The sequence below is a fragment of the Amyelois transitella genome, chromosome 26 (assembly GCF_032362555.1).
Source record: "Amyelois transitella isolate CPQ chromosome 26, ilAmyTran1.1, whole genome shotgun sequence".
NCBI lineage: Eukaryota > Metazoa > Arthropoda > Insecta > Lepidoptera > Pyralidae > Amyelois > Amyelois transitella.
Genome location: NC_083529.1, coordinates 6,699,220 through 6,712,129, shown reverse-complemented (window position 1 = coordinate 6,712,129; position 12,910 = coordinate 6,699,220). Strand labels below are relative to the sequence as shown.

At 36.6% G+C, this 12,910-nt stretch overlaps 1 protein-coding gene across 2 annotated transcripts; it reads left to right on the top strand.

Annotated features, from left to right (window-relative positions):
* Nucleotides 1-721: 721 nt before the first annotated feature.
* LOC106131993 (small ribosomal subunit protein uS17) lies at nt 722-6,320 on the top strand. Of its 2 annotated transcripts, none has more exons than XM_013331277.2 (4): nt 722-856; nt 1,627-1,743; nt 5,307-5,512; nt 6,177-6,320. In XM_013331277.2, exons 1-4 carry the CDS (start codon nt 845-847, stop codon nt 6,298-6,300), a joined length of 459 nt encoding a protein of 152 aa, XP_013186731.1. In that variant the 5' UTR covers nt 722-844; the 3' UTR covers nt 6,301-6,320. The 2 variants fall into 2 exon arrangements, with proteins under 2 accessions (XP_013186731.1, XP_013186729.1); XM_013331275.1 differs by lacking the exon at nt 1,627-1,743 and adding an exon at nt 1,450-1,578 and having other exon boundaries at nt 830-856.
* Nucleotides 6,321-12,910: the final 6,590 nt, after the last annotated feature.

The following is a 12,910-nucleotide window of genomic DNA, read 5'->3' as shown; positions in this document are numbered from 1 at the left end:
TAAAAACTAGTTAAATACATACTTAATATAAAAATAAAATGACGACAGGGTCGCAGAAAGGGTAAAAAAGTAAGTAATGATGTATATAAAGGTATAATGCATTCCTTTGTGGTTCCTTTAACAACAAACTTGATAAATAACTTTTTTTACGGAATTTATGTCATATTAAATTTTTTGGAATTGGAACTTACATCTTTGGCTTATTTTCAAAAGTGAATTAAAAAAGTAAACTGTCTGAATGACAGCCCACTGACAGCATACAATATTATTGCCATATCTGTTTACTTGAAATATTCTACCATTTTTTAACCAACTCCTAAAAGGAGTTGAAATTCAAATTTTTTGGTCGCTGATCACCTATATTTTTATTCTCCTATTGTTTTCTTTCATAGGAAAGTAATTCAAATTCAATTTTTTATTTGCATGTGACATGGAAACAGCAAGTACACAAAGCTGGAAGCCACAACAAACGACTCCGCAAATCTTTCTTTCACTTCAAATAATTAATTATTTCGTTAAGGCATAATTCAAGTTTATTGAACATAGGAAAAATGACCCACATATTTTTTTTACTTTAAAAATTATTTCTAAAACTACTTACCATTTTTTACTTTGACTTCAAATACTACTTAGACCCCATTTTTAGATCTCTCTATATAATAAGTATCCTTTATTAGACACCTACTAATGACATACACAAAGTTTGATGTCGTTCATGATCTTAATATTGTCTACCATTGTTTCAGTATTACCTATTTAAGTTCAATGTTCATCTATTATTACTACGTTTTCTTATTCTAGGGCTGGCAACATATTGGCATTTTTCTTTTCATTCGCAAGCAAAATGGCGGACCAGGTATGTGCCGTGTTTCTCTAAAATAAATTTTATTTTACTTGCAAAATGTGCCAATACTTAAGTAATTTTAGTTAATTTATAGCGTTTATAATGCTATGTTAAAATTCCCTATTGATTTAGTGTAATAGAAAGTGAAAATGTGCTATCTCAGTTTTCGCACGTGGAATATGCCTTCAAAAAGTTTTTTCTATGGTATTATAATGATTTATTTGTGATTTTGCAGATTGTTTATCAAATTATTGAATAACAGGAACCGGTTTTTGTTACGTTCTTTTAAAACCATCAATTTTTGTTGAAGTAAATAAGTGGGTACTGATCAAACATGATATGATGCTTGGATAGGTTATTTTCCTGTCTTATGATCAGTCTTGGACACCACAATCAGTATAAGATAAATTGTTGAAATTTAAGTATTGAAATAGTCTTAATAAAATCATGATTATAATGAAATCGTAGGTTATGTTTACATGTCAAAATTCCCTGTACCCTTTTTTGGTCTTTAGCTCTATTACCTATCTGTACTTTAATTATATTCAACTTTATAACCTGACATATCTGTAGTTAGTTTATACTAATGTTGATTAAAATTGCAGACGGAACGTTCATTCCAAAAGCAACCAACTGTTTTCTTGAACCGTAAGAAAGGAATCGGTGTGAAGCGTAGCCGTAAACCGTTGAGGTACCACAAAGATGTGGGACTCGGGTTCAAAACTCCGAGAGAGGTAACTGCATGGAGTGTGTTTAATGTTTTGTTTTCTTTTTTTTTGTAGACAGAAAAGGCATTCCAAAAGCAGGCGACGGTGTTCCTCAACCGCAAGGGAGGGTTAAAAAAGAAGGAGATGCGGCATTCTAAGAATGTGGGCTTAGGGTTCAAAACACCCAGAGAGGTACTTTCAGTTTTTCTATGGTGACGGGAGCTGGTTATGGTGCTGGGTTTTTTTGGGTCTTGATAAGTGGAATATTTTTGTCATTATTTATGTATAATGGTGACTATAAAGAACTTAATGTTGATTTATGACGAATTCATCAATAGGAATTTGTTTAGCTTCAGTTTTAAAATGTATGAACTTAAAATCTATGAAATGTAACATTTGGGTTGGAGGAACAATTGCATGATTTATATAATTATTTGGTGGCTTGTTTATTAGGGTTGTAATTTGTCATTAATATGCATTATATTTGGAAAATGCAATTTCTGTTAAGGGAATGGTAAAACGGTGTGTTTTTTTGATATGTTTACAAACTCATCAATAAAAGTTACCTAAACATACTTTCAAGATTAAGATTTTTCATGTTAAATCCTCATTAAATTTTTACCAGTATCTGCAATCCCATGAAAATATAACAATATATTTCAGGCTCTTTATCACAGATGCTTTCCCATAGAATATTATTATTTTGACAGATCACATGATCTACCTAATTGTCTGATGAGTAATGAGACTTATTTGTGGACTGTGAAATGATGAAATCCACACGACGGTCTTCTGACTACAAAATGATGAAGATCGTGTTCTAACCCAAAATCTGATTACGGTCCTACAAATCAGCTCAGCATTTTGTGTTTCATCTACATAACACAATGCATGATTGTAGGTTTAGGGTACTCTTGCCTGAAATAGATGTATTTTTAAAATAGGATACCTACTAGTTATCGCTTATTGCCTTTCATGGTCTTTCACCAGAACATCCTATCTCAATCAAGGTTGTTTTTTCATCATCATTTTTGCGAAAATCCTTACATTCCTGTGGTAGTTCTATCAGTTGTTAATTGTTGGTCTGCTCATGTGAAGGGTTACTCTCTATTGGTTTTGGGCAAGCAGGGACTAACAGCACTGTCACGTGGCACTCAAAGAAAATCTGGTGGTCTAATGGTGATGTTTTACAGTCAACAGCATGGTCATGATGGACAGCAGTCGTTTCGAGTAAAAACTGACTTCGCGCTTCCAGATTATGGTCATAAAAAAAAGAGCTGCCGTAGTAAGACACGCATAACGACATTTTAACTATCTTTTCGTATTTCGCTTTTCATTGGCGTGAAACGGGACTACGATAGCTTTTCAAGCTATAAAAATGGCGTCGCGCGTGCCATGTTAAGGGAGCTGGGTCTCTGGACCAGAAAAACGTCACATGAATGATGACTCGTTTAGGTCTTATCATTTTGCATCTTAATTTAAGGTTATTTAAGTTCAAAATAACTTTTACTTCGAACTAATAATAGATTTGTAACTAATCGCATGAAAACCCCGTAAAGTAAGAATAGAGGTGATAGGGTTATAACAAGTTAAAGAAAGAAAGAAAGAAAAATCTTTATTTGGCGCAAGATGTAACATAACATTTTCATTCATAAACAGAGATAAAAAAAAAAAAAAAAATACATGATGCGACCAAAAGGGTTTCCACTCAGCATATGCATGTGTATGATGAGGTTACACAATGCGCTGATTTTCAGTGGAACCTAGTACGGAGGCTTTGCCATTCAATATGAAGGATACATATTAAAAATATGAACACAAAATAACAAGAAGACAGCAGTGCTAGGGAGTTAATATATGTTGAGTATGAGCGTGAGTGTAACTATGTTCTTATTGTTGAAGCAAAGTAGACAAAAGGTAGGCAGGAAGGACAAAAGGTAGGTAGAAGGAAACTACAGAAAAATGCAAAGGTTATGTAAAGGTTTGCTGTTATGTGTTGGATTGAGATTGTAGTAAGTGACTTTTCAGTTTATCTTTGAAGTGTGATACCGTAGTGCAGTTACGCACAGGTGGCGGAAGATTGTTCCAACACTTCGTAGCAGCGTATCGGAAGCTGCCACGAAAAGCAGCTGTATTGTGTTGTGGAAATATTAACCGAGTTGCAGTCCTCATTAGACATTGTGGGAACTGTAATTTTTGATAGAGATAGGTAGGTTTCTTTTTGCGCATAATTCCAAACAGAAGTGATCCAAGGTGGAGTGTTCGACGATTTGACATGTTTAATATATCATTTTTATTTAAGAAAGGTGTAATGTGACATCTTCGCGGAATTTTAAAACAAAACCGAGTACATGCGTTCTGTATGCGCTGGATAATTTTCTTCGTACGCACTAGTAGACATTCCCCAATGACTGAATCTGCATAATTAAGTTTAGACAGGACAAGTGTTTCGCATAGTTTGACACGCATCTCTTTACTTAAAAATTCACGGATACGGTATAAAACGCTAAGCCTGTAAAAACAATTCTTCATTATATGTATAATATGGTTTTCAAATTGTAAGTCTTTATCCATGATAACGCCTAAATTGCGTGCATGAGGCAAAATTTCGAGACTCTCGCTGTTTATACAGATGTTAGGTCCTTGATCCGTAATTTGCTGTATGGTGGTTTTTGTTCCTAATAGTAAAACCTTAGATTTACTTGAATTTAAAGCTAGACTGTTTTGGTTAGACCATAATGCTATGTTTTTTAAGTCTTCATTTAATCTTTCAACTGCTTGTATGGTTTCATTGGGTCTAAAGGAAATATATAACTGAAGATCGTCGGCATACAAGTGGTATTTACAGTTTTCTATTTTACTTATAACATCACTTGTATAAAGAATAAAAAGGAGCGGGCCTAATATGGAGCCTTGAGGGACTCCGTTTAAAACTGATCGAATAGAAGAACATGAGACTTTGCCAATATCATTACGAACTTCTACAAATTGTGTCCGACCGGTCAAATAGCTAGTGAACCATCTAATGGTCATAGTGTCAAAACCGTAGTAAACTAGTTTAGACAAAAGGAGTTCCGTATTAATAGTATCAAAAGCTCGGGAATAATCTAACAAGGTCAGAATAGTACCTTTACCTGTATCCAAGTTGGTAGGTTATAAAAGGGTGTGTGTCGCCAGGAGTTCTCATTTAAATGGGATAATTAGGTATAATAACGCATTTGTTTTTGCTTTAAAATCTTTTACATATGAACTAGTTTATGCTCGCGAATATTTTCGGGGGAGCAGACTTGCGTAATCATGTCGCATATACATTGTATTAGGCAAGTTAAGTAGTTATGTGTCTTGCAATGATGCATAGATACATATTTATGCATCATTCAAGACACATTCCGATAGTGATGCCGCTACTGCCGAAAAGATCATGGCTGTACGTCGCAAAAGAAGTAAATGGACTGAAATCTGAGGACGCCGAAACCAGACCAAGTTGAGAGTGAAAAGTCCGAAGGTGGACACGTGGCCCCAAAACACTTCTGTGGAGGGTACATGCGAGAACACACAGAGATGAGAGAGATAGGATTAGGTGAAGTGAAATGACGATAATGTCAAAAAAAAACACTACTAATTATGCCATTTAAATTCATGAGACTGAAATAGACACCTTAACATTTAAAAAGTATAAAGGGGGCGGTTATACTAAAAAAACAATCCTTACCATAATGTACCAATCACTCATTCTTCCACCATAATTTTTCCAGGCAATCGAAGGCACGTACATAGACAAGAAGTGCCCATTCACAGGAAACGTCTCAATCAGAGGCCGTATCCTCACCGGTGTGGTGCAGAAGATGAAGATGCAGCGTACCATCGTAATCAGGAGAGATTACCTCCACTACCTGCCCAAATACAACCGTTTCGAGAAGAGACACAGAAACATGTCTGTGCATCTTTCACCTTGCTTCAGGTATGAACTGTTAAATAGAATTTCGCTTTGGGAATTGAGAGTAAATTAAGCTATGTCACTATTAAGGTCTGCCATGTGGTTCCTGGCACCAAAAGAAAAAAATAATAGGACCACTCCATCTTTTTCTCATGGATGTCGTAAAAGGCTACTTTCTTCCTCTGGGTGATGGGCTAGCAACCTCAAATCTATCATAAAACCGATCAGCTGAACATTGCCCCTCAGTCTCTGAGATGGTTGGCTCTGTCTACCTCGCGAGGGACGTAGATGTAACTGTGTGTGTGTGAAGGTCTGGGTCAATAAATGAGTAAACCCGAGAATGAGCAGAGTCTAAACTTCATTCCTAGTAGTGATTAATGCAAATAGGAATATGCAAAGATGATACTAGACTCATGGGGTCTATTACATCCCTGTGTCACAAATTTCATCAAAATCTTACCTACAATTCTGGGGTTCCTGCCCCCCTTATTTAAAATGTTGATCTCACGGTCACACACCGAATTATTATTAAAATTTTAAACAGAATGATGATATCCACACGACGGTCTTCCGATCACAACTTGACGAAAACTGTGTTTTCTAACCCAAAATCTGATCCAAAATGTAACCAGTCTGCAACTGATATCAATATCCTTTTTTTTTCACAACAAAATTTCTCTGGTTTCAGGGACGTGGAAATTGGCGACATCGTGACAATAGGAGAATGCAGGCCACTCTCCAAGACAGTCAGATTCAATGTCCTGAAGGTTTCAAAGGGCAAGGGATCGAAGAAATCTTTCAAAAAGTTTTAAATAAAAATACTTTATAAGTACTTTTTGGTTTTATTAATACCGTCAAAGCGACCACAAGCTTCCATGCTGGTTTGGTACCGAAAGTTTCAGATTCGTAAAGTCAAGACTTGGGATTCTTTTAAGCAATGCGCTAGCAACCTTTCACTATAGATATTTTAATTACTGCCACCCAGCCGAACCTGTGGCCTTCCAGTCTTCTGCAAATTTAATTTCATGGAAACAAAATTAGCCGATGAAATAACATTAGTAGAGGAAGCTTGCTTTACAGCTAATCATTAAAAATTTAACAGTGCGAGTAAACTCGTGCTTGTGCTTCTGACGCAATAGCGAGCCGAGCAATATATTACTACCCACTTTACAATACAACAGAAAAGTATGTATGTTTATTGGCAACTTTTTCTTGTGTCTATGGCATCTTCAATATTTATGTTGTGTAAACTCAAAGAAATTGTACTAGGTAAATTTTAACTAAACGAAACTATAGTAATTACTTTTTGGCGGGAACCCAAAAGTCATGTTGTGCTGTAAATATTCTTTCCAAAATGTGTGTTTGATTGATCGAGTAATAATGATGTATACATACATACATACATACATAACATCACGCCTCTTTCCCGGAGGGGTAGGCAGAGACTACCTCTTTCCACTTGCCACGATCTCTGCATACTTCTTTCGCTTCGTCCACATTCATAACTCTCTTCATACAAGCTCGGCGGTTTCGGGTACTTTTGACCTGACCCTTTACCAGGACGTCCTTAATTTGATCAAGATACGTTCGTCTAGGTCTTCCCACTCCGACCTTTCCCTCCACACTCTCCTTGTATATCTGCTTAGTCAACCTGCTTTCATTCATCCTCTCCACATGACCGAACCATCTTAACATACCCTTTTCTATTCCTGTAACTACATCTTCTTTCACATCACAACATTCCCTTATCACGCTGTTCCTTATCCTGTCACTCAATTTCACACCCATCATACTCCTTAACGCTCTCATTTCCACTGCATTTATTCTGCTTTCATGCTTCTTTTGCCATACCCAACTTTCACTCCCATACATTAATGTCGGGACCAACACGCCCCTGTGCACAGCCAGTCGAGCCTTTTTGGATAGTTTCTGACTGCTCATAAAGGCATGCAAAGCTCCATTCACCATGTTCCCCGCGTTCACTCTCCTTTCAATATCACTATCATACTTGCCATCTGATGTAAACTTTGATCCTAGATATACGAACTCTTTCACTTGCTCCACTTTTTCTCCTCCAATCAAAATATTACATGCTGTCATTTCTTTCTCCATTTCAAAAACCAGTGTTTTAGTTTTACTTACGTTCACTTTCATTCCTTTCTCTTTTAAAGCTTCATGCATACAGTTTACCATCTCCTGTAACTCCTCCGCTGACGACGCCAGTATAACCTGATCGTCGGCATAGAGCAGACATTTGACGAGTAACTCATTCATCCTTAATCCACTTTTAGACTCTTTCAAATCTGTCAAACAGCTATCCATAAATAGGTTGAACAGCCACGGTGACGCAACACATCCTTGCCTAACGCCTTTCTCAATCTTAAACCACTCAGTGTGCGCTCCGTTTATCCTGACACAAGCACTCGAATCCTCATATAAGGATTTCAGTGCTCGTATTAAGAGACTGCTCACCCCATGCAAAGAAAGTGCTGACCACAATTCATTCCTCTCAACTCTGTCATAGGCCTTTTCCAGATCTACGAATGTGCAATAGACTTTTTGACTCTTGGCCAAAAACTTTTCGGCTATGCACCGCAAGGAAAAGACCTGATCAGTACATCCCATTCCCTTTCGAAATCCCGCTTGAGCATCCCATATTTTGTCATCAGTTTCATTCCTGACTCTATTAATCAATACCTTAGCATACAATTTGCCGACGACGCTAAGCAGGCTTATACCACGATAATTTTTGCAGTCCAGCTGTGACCCTTTTCCTTTGTAAAGTGGCACGATAACAGCCTTACACCAATCTTTTGGTACTCGGCCGCTTCTCCAACACAAATTGAAAAGGCAGTACAACTGACTAGCTACTACGCCTTTTCCTGCTTTAAGCATCTCGACCGACACTCTATCACACCCAGCAGCCTTTCCCGCTTTCATACTCTTAGGGTGACGGCACCAGTAATCAACACTTTTAGAGCATCATGTTCAATGAATAGCGATTACTCAAAATCTATAATACCAAGAACCATTGAAGTTGGTGAAAATCATAAAGAAATAGTATAAGAATAATATGTGCTGCAAATTTTTAATTAATTAATAATGGTTATTAGAATATAAATTAAATTTAAAAAATCATCAGAATCTCCAGTTATCGACATTCAAAATCCAACGATCGACTACCACTTATCGACACCTACCCAGTTATCAACATCCTGTTATCGACAATGATGTCGTAAAAATAGGAAAAACCAGTAATTAAAGACAGTAAAATATTTAGTTAAGTATTTATTTCACATAATGCGTCCTAATATCACAAATGCGTACAAATTATTACAAAATTTAATAATCAGTCTTACAACTTAAAATTACAAATATCAGAAATGCGTACAAATGCTACAAAATTAAAATTCAGTCTGACAACTTAAACTACTTACAAATAAATAAGTAACGAACTTTTTTAACGTTGATGTTTATAACATTTATAGAATTCTGAATAATTTCAATATACCTAACTACTGTTTCTCAAAAATATCAATCTAATTCTTCTTCATAAAATATATATTAAGTAGAAAAAAATTAAGTGAAGAACTAGTGACTCTTACCTTTAAATAAATATGTATATCTCTGTTAGGAACAAACAAGTGAGTGAGCAACTAAGTTCTATAAAACGATCACATATTTTATCCAAGTAAGTATATATATACCTAACGTTTTACCAAATTTTATATTATATATATATTTATATATCACATATTTTTACTGAGATCCTTAATTATATATGTCAGGTAAATACTTTTGCATTTCTTTGATTTTATAAAACCCTCTATTGTTGAGACGCACGGGTGTATCAATTTTCTCAATTATTTGATCAAATCTGTACCATATTTTATCTGGTTTTTCAGGCCATCTAAAGGTGTTGCCCATTGACAAAACCATTGCACTAACTTCGAATAGATTATTCTCTACCTTTTCTACCTTCCCGGGAAAGTATTTATTTTCGTACGTTACTATTACGTAACATCCTGAAGTAATTTTATTTGTTTGTCTAGTTTTACTTACTTTCTTCTTAGTAGTAAGTGTGCTAAGTGAGCATGAGGCATCTATGTCAAAATTAGAGTCAGTGGTGGTGGGAGACACTGGTTTTTTACGTTTTAATGGTTTTCTTTCACTGTTAACTGATTTACTGATTTTGTTGATTATATTTTCTCTGTCGTTATCTTCCGAAATATTATCTTCAGCATAGCTGCAATCACTTTCAGCAAACTCAATCTCTAAACTTGACTCTTCTGAAGATGATTCAATTCGGGGTATCTTCTTTTTATTTTTTTTAGAAATGGTTTTCTTTTTCTTTTCTGCATTGTTTTCTTTCAACTCCTTTTTTTCTTGTCGTTTTCTTGCTCGTTCTTCTTTTTCTTTTTGTTGCCTTTTTTTCTCATTTTCTTTTTTTTCATGGTATTCGCGCCATGCCTTGCTTGTTACTGCTGCTGGTATTTTTTCTCTCTTTATTCTTTTTTTCTTTTTATTTATATCGTCTTTCAATTCTATTCTATTCAAGAAACTTTTTAAAAGGTGATGGTACTATAATACCTAATGCATCATCCATCGTTTTTTTTTGTGGCTGCTATTTTATCTGTATGAATAGTTCTTGAAATAGGTGCGCGTGTTCTGGAAACAAAATTATATGAAAACCAATTATCGACACCCAGTCATCGACAGTGTCGATTAATGGTAAGCGATCTAAAATATTTATGATTAAAACACAGAATAATAAAGCACTAAACAAGAAGCCAAGATCTTAAATCGAATTAAAAAAAATAAAAAAAAATAAATATCGACATATGTCGAAAACTGGAAAAATAAATTTTCACGGAACTAGTTATCGACATCGATTTTTAATAACCTCCAAATCTATTAATCGTCGCAATGACATATAATTACTTTAGCTTATTTAATATCAGTCTCAGAAATCAATACGCACTTCGATACAGTTACGTTAAATTAAAAATAAAATGAAGATTTTCAACTTACCTTGTTATGGATTTCGCTAATAAAATCGGATTAGCTAAGGAACTCAAACGGTGACAGTAATATTTAGCTCGCCATTTTGAAAACAAATGGCCGAGCCCAAAGTTCTGTTTTGTGACGACAGAGGGAGTCCTGTTGTCTATGATTAAGTGTTGCCATGACGGGAAACCAAAATATAACTCTTATTTTTTCCTTAAGACTAGGTTAGATGTCGATCACTGGGTACATGTCGATTACTGGTGCCATCACCCTAAGTGCTTCCACAATTTCGAACATTTCAATTTCGCCTTCCATCTCATTCTCTTTTTCTTCGCTATAGCAGAAATCTTTCTTATTTCCTTCCTTTTTTTCAAATAAACTTTCAAAATAGTCCTTCCATATCTTTAGTACACATTCTTCTCCTTTCACAACGCTACCATCCTGGCATCTGATCCTAGTCAGCTCTCTGGTTATAGTTTTTCCTCGGGCTGACCTTACGGATTTCCAGAATACTTTCAGATTTGACTGAAAGTCTTCTGATAGCCTTTTATCAAAATCCTCTTTATACTCTTCTTTCTTTCTAATCACAGCTTTCTTAACCAAATCTTTCATTTTCTTATATTCCTTACGTGCTTCATTCACATCTTCATCTATAACCTCTTGCATTCTTAAGTTAGCTTTTGCTGCTAACAAATCCAGCCATGCTTTCTTCTTTAATCGCACAAGTTCTTGCACATCTTTACTCATCCACGCATTTTTGTGATTTTTTCCTTTCCTTCTTCTACTTACACCACACACTTCAACAGCTACTTTCACAATTCTTTCTTTAAATTCCTTCCATCCATCTTCAATATCGCTCATTTCCTCTAAATCTTCAAATTCATCCTTCAGTCTATTAATATACTTCTTCCCTACATCCATATCTTGCAAATTTTCTACTTTTACTCTTTCCAAAGCGCTGGTTTGCTCCCTTACCCTGTGCCGCCAGCGATTGAAGATACCCCTTATCCGGGATATCACCAGTAAATGGTCCGAGTCAATGCCAGCACCGCGATATGCACGGGTATCCAGCACTTTGTTCTTCAATCTTTCATCTACAATCACAAAGTCTATCATACTTTTTAAAATACCTTCCACTCTTGTGTAGGTGTGGATCTCTTTATGTTGAAACATTGAGTTCGACACAAAAAGATCCCACTCTAGACAAATTTCTAATACACTTCTTCCATTATCATTCACCTTTTCGTCACCAAACGCACCAAGCACCTTTTCATATCCATCACGCTTTACACCCACCCATCCATTAAAATCACCTAACATAATAATCTTCTCATTTGGCTTGGTAACTTTCAATACTTCTCTTACACTATTCCAGAACTCCTCGTTTTCGCTTTTTGCTGATGTTGTACCCCTCGAACCCACATCCCAAGGTGCATAAACACCTAGAACGAAGATCCGAGTGATTCCAACTTTCAGCCTAATCCATAGAAGACGAGGGCTGACACACTCATACTCATTCACGCACTCAGCCATTCGTGCAGAAAGAATTAGACCGACCCCTTGACAGCCTCGGCTGGTACTGGAAATTCCAGACCAATACGCCGTGTAAGGGCCGTGCTGCGTCGCGTCGCATCCTTTCCGCTTCGTTTCATTCACGCACAACACATCCAAACGTCTTTCATCCATCATCTGGCATACTTCCTCAATCTTATCCTTCATTCCTCCTCTTACATTCATCGTCGCAAAGCGGCTTTCAGCAGACCGCATACCGCTCCCGCCGGGAACGAGACGTGATGGGGTGCGGACACCATCGCCGCCATTTATATGCTTTTTAAGGTTCATAATGTGATTCCCACGAGACGCTAGGGAAAAATTTTGTCCGCCCCAGCAGAGCCCCGCATGCCAGGGTAAGGCTAGCCATTACCTGGGGGTCGCCCAACCCCATGGCGGAAGTGGCACGCTCGAGACTAGGCTCGCCCCTAGCCATGCATCCATCGGCGCGGCAGACCTTAGATTGGCAGGGATTTACATTAAAGAGGAATCCCAAGTCTATCCCTTAGTCGGCTCTTACGACATCCGTGGGAAAGAGATGGAGTGGTCCTATTCTTTTGTAATGGTGCCGGGAACCACACGGCACATGTATAGAAGTATTTATTTCTATGTGTGGTTGTGGACAAGCATGAGTGTTCGAGAGTGTCAAAATACAATAATGGAATAAGTGACCTCTTAATGTTGACCAAAATATCCGACAAAGGGCGAAGTAGAGCACCCACAGCTATTATTGGACCATTATACGCGGATTATTTTTTAACGAAGTTACTCGACACGACACTGGCAAAAATTAGCTCATGTAAAAGTAACATTGCTACAAGAAAGAAAGAAAGAAAAACTGTGGTAATGTCAATGTCATGGAAT